Source organism: Musa acuminata, chromosome BXJ2-10 (genome assembly GCF_036884655.1).
Source record: "Musa acuminata AAA Group cultivar baxijiao chromosome BXJ2-10, Cavendish_Baxijiao_AAA, whole genome shotgun sequence".
In the NCBI taxonomy this organism is placed as follows: domain Eukaryota; kingdom Viridiplantae; phylum Streptophyta; class Magnoliopsida; order Zingiberales; family Musaceae; genus Musa; species Musa acuminata.
Window position 1 is genome coordinate 18,952,367 of NC_088347.1, and position 10,296 is coordinate 18,962,662.

The window sequence follows — 10,296 nt, forward strand, 5'->3', positions numbered from 1 at the left end:
ACCCGTGGCTAAGATCGATGTACGCAATGAACCAATAAAATGGAGGTGGGAGATGTCTACTGTTTAGCTTGGTTCAGCACAGTCGTCTCACTGCACAAGCATCAAAGGAAGAAGAAGGCGTCGGCAATGGAAGGAGGGACTCGATCCAGCCAATTGCAATGGGATGGAGGAGAAGACGTCGGCAATGGAGCGGGGAATGCGGCGCAGCCGACTGCAAGTGTGCAGCGAACTGTGGTGATCCGACAAGCCACAAGTTGCTGGGTGTGGGGAGTTGGGAGTCCACGTAGTCGTGTAGTCCGTGAATGAGGCAGCATTATTCTCATGTACTCTTCTCATGCTGTTGTTTGACAAGCCAAGCACTATATGTGAGAGAGAGAGAGAGAGAGAGAGAGAGAGAGAGAGAGAGAGAGAGCGAGAGCGAGAGAGAGATGGCAGCATTTGATTGGTTTGCTGCAAGAGATCTCGTTCAAGAGTTGGAATCCTCAATTGTAGCGTCCACCATGCTTCAATATTGGCACCATAGATCATGTCTTGTGTAATTACAAACCAGATGACTTGTCTTCTGAAACAATCAAATCAAAAAGAGTGAAATTAGTAAGTTGGATGGTGAGTATTCTTCTCGGATGTATTTATATTAGATTTCACATACCCATATATGGTCACAGGGACCGAAAAGATCTACTGGGGGCAATTGGATCACTAGATCTTGCAGTGGATCCTCATGGATAGGCTGAGAGTGGGCACCATTAACTTTGACCAAATCATTAAACCCTGTAGTAGGACAAACATAAAGCTAGAGAGCCACTAGTCCCGCAGACAAAGAGAGCAACTGATGCACTGTAATATTACCATTTGGAAGCAAAAGCATTTCTTTCATATGATTTAAGATAATCTAGATAGATAAAGTCTTCTATTTTTTTTTCACTTTCAATCAGAAAAAAGATTAAATATTTGTCATTATAAAAAAATTATTTCTGAATCAAGTTATATTTAAATTTATTTTACTGAGTCTTCACTATAAATAAAAAAGTGCTGTCATAGTTTCGATTCTTCTCTCTCTTTCTACTTAGGCATCAGAATGATTAAGTTAAGGGTAAATCGGCTGTCGGTCTTCTATTTTAAGAATGGAGGTTTATGAAAGCTTGGTTTGACTTTCCGAACATCATCCTATGTCCGTTTCTCCCTTACATCGTTCCTCGAGTAACTCTTGTGTCAATTTTAGGCTCGAGACAGGTCGGATCGTCACCGTGGCTCCCAATCGATGATCAAATCAAAAGACTAATCGGTAGTGGTTTCGACTACTGAAAATGGCTTGGACAATGACCCAAGCAGAAGAGAAGTTCCAACTGTGGGACACAAGAGACAACAAGGATCATTAAAGGCCATGCAAGTTGCATCTCAAGTTGCGGACCATCTCATTCGCCAGTACCATAGAAATAATACCCAACAGAAGAAAGCTCGAAAGAAGGGGAAGAGTAGCAACTCAAGGACAAGAACCTGATGGAGAAATCAAGTAAAGAGACCCCAACTTGCTTCTCTTTTATCACCAAGTTGAGGTTGCCAGTGTCAAGTTGCTCCGCTGGCCGAACAGCTGTTGATTCGCCCATATTAATGGGGAAATAATACTCCAATGCAACTTGCAGCTGCAGAAAAATGGACGACGCCTGCACTTCCCACCATCTTCTTCTCTCCTATGAGAAGCTTTATATGGTGAACTGTGATTCTGAAAGGCATAGGTAGTATTGGATTGTTACTGGAATGTTGTTGTGATCGATGTCGATGAGTTCTACTGCTGGGGATTTGTTATGCCAACTCCTAGGTTTTGAAGACGAGAAGAAGCATAGAACTTGCTTAAATGTGGATGGGGTCTTCACAGGAATCCCATCTCATTCCAACTTGACTAACACTGTAATGTTGATCTAATCTAACTCCATTTTCAAGTTATCAACTAAACTTAGTTAAGATCTTGAATTCGACTTCTGCCTGCTTAGAATTAAAATATATTTATATAGTACTATTTACATAGTTTTAGATTTGTGATTGTCAAGCAATTTGATGAGGAAATATATATATATATATATATATATTTGATATCATGACGTATCCGAGGTGGTACGTTAGTGGATGCTTTGTCATATCTAAATTGACTCTGCTACCCCCAAAGTTTGATGACAAAACTAGACATAGAAAGACGTCATTGTATATATTTTTTTAAAATAAAGTAAAAAAAATCATCATCCATTTTTTTCACCGATGAGAATTTATAGAAAAAAAAGTGAAACATACGTGTCCAAGATATTATTATTCACAGCATAATTTGTTATTTTGTACTACACTCGCAAAATAGAAAGAAAAAAGGGGCAAAGAGAACATAAAGGTGGAGGTGAAATAAGAAAACTGCGAAAACGTAAACGAACGATGGGAATCGAGAACCCCACCCATCCAATTACGGGTTCGCCCTCCTAACGCCGGCCTCGATACCAGCGACGGCGCTGCTTTGCCTGACGAGGCCTTCGGCGATCCGCGCCAGCGACTGCAGGTTGCACTTAACGATGGTGTCGACGAACACCCGCGTCTCCTCCGTCGTGTTCCCTGGCGGCACGTCCACCACGTACGATTCCACCACCAGCGTGCAGCCGCCGCCGGCGCTGCCTCCCACGACCGGGTGGAGCGTGGTCACGGAGCAGTAGTTGGCGAGGCGGTGCTCGCCGCCGACCACCCGGAAGCTGAGGACGTGGCTCTCGTCGTCGAGGATCTCGAGGCGCTCGGTGCTGGTGGCCGCCGGCAGGCCCGACACGACGCGCACCTCCCGCAGGGTGCCCACGTCGCCGTCCCCCACGATGACGCTGCAGCTCTTCACGAAGTGCTTGTAGACCTGCGGCTTGTCGAAGCGCCGCACCACCGACCACACTGCCGCCACCGGCGCCGCCACCGCCTGCACCACCGCGGAGCAGCATTGGTTGGGCCCCACCGCATGATCATGGTGCCTCGCGACCGCCTCCTGCACATCATGCGCGGCGCACATCTCCCCCGCGGGGTTCTCGTAGTGCCCGGCCACAGCCTCCAGCACCTCGTGCGCCGCCGTGCACCTCTCCCCCGCCATCACCGCGCCGCCTCCGACGCCCGCGGTTGCCCTTTGGTGCGGGACGTAAGACGCGGCAGCAGGGACGCAAGCCATTGCTTTGCCTCCTTATCAGTCCAAAAAAGAGAAGAGAAGAGAAGAGAAGAGAAGAGAGAGTGAGAGAGAGAGAGACAGATATTTGGGCAGAGGAGGAAGGGATGGAGAAGAGGGGATATATAAATAGAAATGAGCTGGAGAAGAGTTGTCTCCCTTGACACAGCAAATGGATTGTTTCTTTCTCCTTCGTTATTTGTTTCTGGCTGAAGATAGTTATTTGAATTGTGTTCTTACTGAGACAATTAAAATATATGCGTGTATTTAATAGCATCTTTAATGAGAAAATTATGGTGCACACAAATCTATGAAATGTTCTTTCCAATCTTGTGATCCAACACTGAAATATGATGATCTATAATTCCAGCATTCATATATATATATATATATATATAAGATTGAGAGGAAATCTGCAGACAATTGGGTGGATAATTACCAAGCTCAAGTCAAATGAGGAAGATAAAATGAGAGTGTCACAAGAGAACATGAATCTGCATCTACTTGGCTCTTACAGTCAAACCTTAGCTGCCCAGTTGGCCACTAGCAACAAGTGATGTTTCATCACTGTTCTCTATTGGACAAATATTATCCATATACATATATCAAATTGATGTGATATTGTAGGGCTAACCATCAATCAAGAAACAAAGATAGTTTGAAACATCAGCTAATAATAATATCATCTATGAAGGATTCTTTTGCATATAAATTGGGAAGTAACCCAATTAATGAGAAAGAGCGACATAATCGACATAGAACCCACATTTGGTAAAACAATTAATTTTTGACAGTGAGTGTGAAATCATATAAATATTTTATTGACTTTCTTATTTATTTGATCTCTGATCTTTCTATTTTGTGAGTTGAGTTTTTCCATCTGGAAATCCATCCACTAAAGTGGAGTGTTTCTGATGAATTTATAACGAAGAAAGAAAGAAAGAAAGAAAGCAGCAAATGGGGGCAGTCAGTCCAGTCCAGTCCACTTGCAGGGATTGTTCAAGGCAATGGATAAGCAGTGGGTTAAAGCAGACGGAGGTGACGCAAAGCGCAAGTGGTACCAAAAAAGATGGGGTCTACTCGTCAACTTCACATGTAACTCGTCCCGCTTCTTTGCACGCAGTGTCTTCCGGTTGTCATTTTCCTCGTGCAAGGAGATGCATGGCTTGGGGACAGCTCGAGGTGAGTCGATGGCCGTCTCCTTGGAGTGCACACGGCCAGCATTTACTCGATGAGTGTGATGCCTATTTATTGCCTACCATCCATTTTTTCTTTTGCGTGTCCAACTTTTCTTTTGTGTTCCTGCATCAAATACTGCAGCAAAACAAAAAAACACTGCTGCTGCACGGACTACGCATGCAGTTCTTGCATGGCCACCAGGAATTCTGCCGACACGTATTTGTTGGTCCTGAGAATGAGAACCATCGCCTTCCTCACTCGTGTCTTCTGTCTGTAGTCGGGAAAAGACGTCCACGGTCACTCGGTTAAGTTGATAAGAATTCTAACCCACCGTGTGGGATCTGCACATTCTGATTTAGAATTATAGTAATATGATGATGCTAAGAAAACACACCGAAGAAATATAAATTTATACAAAAATGTAAATCTTATACATTTCCGGAACCATTTCTGATCCCATCTTTGCACCGACCCCAAACAGCAATGACAATGGAAGAAAGGGTTTCGAGTCAAACGCAGAGGCAGATCGCTGTTCGTCAGAACTAAGCGATGGAATTACACATGGATGGGTTTACTAACAATCTGCAAAGAATAGGTGGTCTTCACATCTTACCTAATTGCTTTCTCTTGCATAGCCACATGTTTCTTCCACTACAGCAGCCCAAGCAATGGCAACTTTCTCTGAATACTCGACCTTCTCAACATGCAGAACGCAGAGGACGGAAGCTCATTAGTTCCATTTTACGGATGAGATAACCAATTCGAAGTAAAGCATGATAGCATAATTGAAGTAGATGATCTTGTACATTCACACATCAGAGTTAGTGTCACCCGAAAAAGGAGTACACTGAAACGAAAGTGTATACTGTCAGTTAATGCACTTCACGATGCTAAAATAATGATACATTTTATAGATCCTGATGGATAGAATAGATGATTCAAATTTGTGGTGAAAAATGTCAGCACAAAGTGATCCAACACCCAGAAAATTGATCGGAAAAGTTTTAGTCTGACACAGTAGGAATCGTGGACAGTTCACTTTTATCTAATTTATTTTCTCTTCTTTTAAGGAAAAACCAATGAACAGATGAAGGTCATAATGGCACCACCACCAGCCACACCGATATGGTCTAACAAGGAAACATAATCGTATAACACAATGAAGACACAGTGTTATATTTGCAAATGCAAGACTAGTGGTGAATGATCAATAGCTTCTCTTTTATAGTCTTCGAGATCATTAAAAAAGATTTGGTGTTTCAGCTATAGGAAAGCCTTTGCCTTTGCATAGGCACAGTCCAACAAGGCAGTTGAAAGAAAGTCAAACATAGTTTGATGCACATATTTCATCTTTATAATATGAAAATTGCAAAATGAAGAGCAAGACATACCTGATTTATTAGAAACCCTTTAAGCATGTTTAGAAAATCATCATGCTTCTCTCTATCTAGTCTCTCAAGCTCGTTCCGGTTGTTTTCCTTGCATAGAAAACATAACCTGATTATATTCTATATTTTCTGCATATATTTGCAAAGTTCATTATTAATAAGAACAATTGATGTATCATAATTATTTATTCAGATGAACTGAACTTGGTTAACAGAGGATAATGGAAATGTAATATAAGAGCATGCATCATATTCATGTTTAGCACCTCATTTTTCTGTCATCTAATGCAGAAAACCTACCTATTCATCATCATTACAGTAAGAACAACCTCTCCATGCAAAGTCAACCGAATTAATATATGTTTAAGTTAGGAAAAGAACAAGCAAAAAAGTGCATATAAGGAAGAAGTAAAATTAAATATAGGAAATGTGGACATCCTTAAATTCACCCCACAAAAGTCACTATCTATTTAATTTCGACATACTCCTATCTAGAAAAAAGTTCTTGGTTATCTCCCCCAAAGTCAACATCACCAAGTAGTAACTTCAGCAAGTGCTAATAAGCAAACAACTGCAACATTCGACACAAAAAATGATACCTCAATTTGCGTAAGGCGAAGTGGGAAGTACCTTTATCCTTTCATACTCTCCAAGTGCACAGCTTTTAGCATCTTCGGTAACCCTTATTGTTTCGTTAAGTTCCTCCACTTTGCGGAGTCCTGATCGGTCACCACCAAATATCTTCGAAGATGCAACCTCAAGTTTCTCAACCTTTGCATGCAAAGTTGATAAATCTGTCATCAGCGTTTGCGCCGTCAATAAAGCACTGGTCCGATCCGAGAATGCACTCTGAACAGCTAACATTACCCCAAGATATTCATGTAGAGTGTCCTGTCAAAAAGAAATCGGACCAAGGAATAAGGAAAATTTTAGAAGCCAAAATGTCCCTTTTCGAAAATTTTCAAGTTTCACAAATGAGCATATACTATACGATTGATCTGCATGTTACCAGATGCTTTACGGTTTGAGCATTCAGTTCGCGACACAATCTGCTTGCTTTGACAGCAGCAGTTGCCACACATTTGGCATCAGCTGATAGTGTTTTCTGAGAGCTGAATATGGCCTCCTCAGTCTCAAACTTGGTGAGTTTGATGAATGCCAAACCCATTTCTCCCATTGTCTCACCAATATCTTGTTGTGCTTTCACAAGTGCCTCAACCTGAATCAATGTAAAACTATTCATATTGTATATTACAGAAATGGCATACGATTGAAAGTTCAAATAGCACACAACCATGGGGCCATTATGTCCTTGCTGTTTCAGATTCTAGGCATGTTAATTTCTCCCATACAGAACCAAAAACACTTGTGCATGCTAAAGCACGTATCTCTCTTATGTCCGGATTATCTATAGTCATGAAAGATTCATAGTCGAAAACCAACTACTATTATGATAATAAGCTTAGATTTTAGGCCAAACGATGACAGCCTATGGCTGCTTATATTGGACATTTAGCATCAACATTCAAGAAATTTGTTATTACTTTGCGAAGTACCACAAAGTTAAGCCACTTAAAATGATGTAAGGTTATGATAAGCACCCAAAGGCATTATGTCCTCGCTATTTCAGATTCTCTAGTCATGATAATTTCTCTCATACAGAACAAAAACCTTCTGTATCAGAACTTAGTTTCACGTATACATTTCTTTTTCCTAGGTTATCTATGCACACTTGTCGACCGATTAGGATCCATACACACTTAATTAGGACCCATCATGATATGTATGTATCAAATTAGCAAGACTCTAATTCAGATAAAATCGAAAGTGGCACAAGGTAATAATAAAATCACAAACAAAATTGGGATCATCATTAACATTGCAACAATCATGATTGATTGTTACCTGTTGAGAAGCTGTGCAGAGCTGCTGCTCGAGGACCTGCATCTTCTCCTTCCTCTCCAAGAACTCTCTATCCTCTTCCACCACCAAGGGCTTGACCCCTCCCCAATCATTAGCCACCGCCTGCTTCAGCTCCTTAAATATCCTCAACAGGTCCCTCCCCTCCTTCGCCGGCTGCACCACATCCTCCGGCGCCACTCGACCAGCTGCCGCGTCCCCAAACAGCTGCTTCGGCAACCGCACCGCTCCATCTAGCATCCTCGACGCCACATCGGTGGCCGCCGGCAGCGGCAGCTTCCCATGCGCCTGCAAGAACACCCTAAGCTCGTCGCTTCTCCCAATCACGGGATGCTCCGCCAGCCTCCGCAGGTACTTCTCGAGCTCCCACCGCCGCTGCTCGGCGAACTCGTGCTTCTGCATCACCTGGCCGTCGACGACGCTCTTGTCCGGCCGCTGCGGGATGAAGTACCCCCGGTACGCCTCCGCGAGCCGGGCGGCGAGAGTGACGACGTCGCGGAACCTCCGTTGGACGCAGAACACCGAAGGGCCGCCATGGCCGACGGCGCGGACCCAGGTGGTGATGGGGTAGGTGACGTAGGTGGTGCTGCCAAGGACAGGGGAGTTCGAGGTCTCCTGCATCGTTTCCGGATCCGACACGACGATCCTGAGATAATCCGAGGCGGCGGCGCGCGGGGGATAGGACCCGCTGCCGGGGGTGGTGACGGCGTTCTGAGGCTCAAAGGTGCTTTTTAAGACGACGTCGGCGTACGATGGCGGTTCGACGAAGAAGGGAAGGGAGGAGGGTGCGGTGGCGTCGGAGAGGTCGAGGCTCTCCATCTCTTCCCTCACTGCCGGTGATTCCGACGCGAAGAAACCGGTATCTGGGTCCATCATCGACGAAGCCGAGGAAACGTGAGGAGGCTGGCAGGGGAGAGATGTGGAGGGAGACGACGAAGGGCACGTGGTTGTGTGAGCAAAGCCGAGGTGGTGTAAAAGGGTTGCCAAAACTCGAGTGCGAGAGGAGACGGGAAGGGGTGGCGCGTGTCACGTGACACTGTACATGGTATTTTAGCTCAAACACGGAGGATTGAGAAATGACAGAAAGGTTATTATCTTTCAATATATGTCTTTGTCATATTTATTGAATGAAGAAATAAAAATTATTCTATGTGAATATGGATCCAAAATAGATTATTATAAATTATTTTTATCCTTTCCATGAAAAGAGATTAATTATTAAATAAAAGTTATCTTATATTATTGATGATCGTGCTTATTTATCTCATATTATTAACTTAGGTATTAGATAAATTAGGTTAGAAATTTTGTTTTTAATCTTAAGTGATAACTCGAGAGCTTGATGTTTCTATCTTGGAGGTACCATGAACAATCTTATGTATACATGTCTGAACTATGTCAGATTGACCTAGACATTAATGATATCTTCCCTTAATATTTTTATCGTTAGAAGGAAAGGAATATCGTATATTGGTGCATCCACAGTACTTTCACCCTAGGGAGATGGTATTCACCCTCTCCGCATATTGGTGCATCCAACTTTGTGCAAACTTTAATATGATACTAGTGCCAATTCAATGACCCTAGTCTCTCACTCTCAGAGATGATCTTGGGCCATCTCTTTGTTCTTACTAAGGTGTTCTTAAACCTCACTCAGCAAGTACAAGCGCTAATAGGCATAATACAGGTTATCACTTCGCTTTTGTCTAAACTGGTCTAACAAGCAATGCCATCAACTCAATTGTAGTCCCTAGTTCTACTCCCATTGGCACTCACCGAGATTTTCTGACTCGACGTGGTGCCGACATATTAGGAGAGCCCAAGGTTTGTCAAATCATCACCCGAGGTGGATTTCGATTCCTGACCGTGGAATTTAGTGGACCGTACCACTCTCACTTTGCCCTACCTGAATGAGATTGAGTCAGTTAGCTTGATAGAGGATTCCTTATCGATTGAGATTGAGTCACTATGATAGATGAACCAATGTTTAGAGAAGCGATGAGAATTCCAACAATAAAAAAACAAAAGGAGGTGCTAGTTGTCCCCACCTTGGGTTGATCGTTGTTCACCTAGAAATCCAAGAGGAACTAATTCTAATATATTTTCGTCTCCCATTTTTGTAAGTGTTCGATGGTAATACCGATCCAATGGAGCATATTGTAGTGTTCTGTGCCTAAATATCATTATATGGCATCTCGGACACCTTAATGTATCATACCTTCTTGACCATGTTAATATAGAAAAATCTAGGGGCCGACATCACATGTGCAGGGAAAGAACATAAAATAAAATCTCCAATTTTCCAAAGAAGTGTTCGTCGTTGTGTGAAGATTGATGTGTAAAAATCGTAAAATCGAAAACTGCGTATATGAAGATCGTGTTACCTAGGGAGATCGTATATCTCTGAATCATTGCAGATCTGTAGGAGAGGGTGAAGGAGACCAAGCGCCATCCTCTCTAGCTGTGATCCACACAGTATAGCTATGACGATGCTTCTCAAATCTCCAGGCCTGCTATATGAGGAGAATAATGGGAGAGGAGAATAGGAGGTGGTAATAAAGAGAGGCTCTAGCCTATGAATCTTTAGTTCCCTCCTATTTATAGAGGTCCCCTATCAACTTAACCCTAATGGATCCT

At 43.0% G+C, this 10,296-nt stretch overlaps 2 protein-coding genes across 2 annotated transcripts; both read right to left on the reverse strand.

The window, feature by feature from the left end:
- Positions 1-2,276: 2,276 nt before the first annotated feature.
- Positions 2,277-3,293, reverse strand: LOC135624146 (abscisic acid receptor PYL4-like). The gene has a single exon (XM_065127548.1). It carries the CDS (start codon positions 3,176-3,178, stop codon positions 2,447-2,449), a length of 732 nt encoding a protein of 243 aa, XP_064983620.1. The 5' UTR covers positions 3,179-3,293; the 3' UTR covers positions 2,277-2,446.
- A 1,671-nt stretch (positions 3,294-4,964) lies between these two features.
- On the reverse strand, positions 4,965-8,596 carry LOC103999626 (sorting nexin 2A-like). Its single transcript, XM_009421425.3, has 5 exons — positions 7,645-8,596; positions 6,749-6,958; positions 6,370-6,630; positions 5,743-5,829; positions 4,965-5,045 (listed from the first exon to the last, which is right to left on the reverse strand). Exons 1-5 carry the CDS (start codon positions 8,533-8,535, stop codon positions 4,965-4,967), a joined length of 1,530 nt encoding a protein of 509 aa, XP_009419700.3. The 5' UTR covers positions 8,536-8,596.
- Between the last annotated feature and the right edge of the window lie 1,700 nt (positions 8,597-10,296).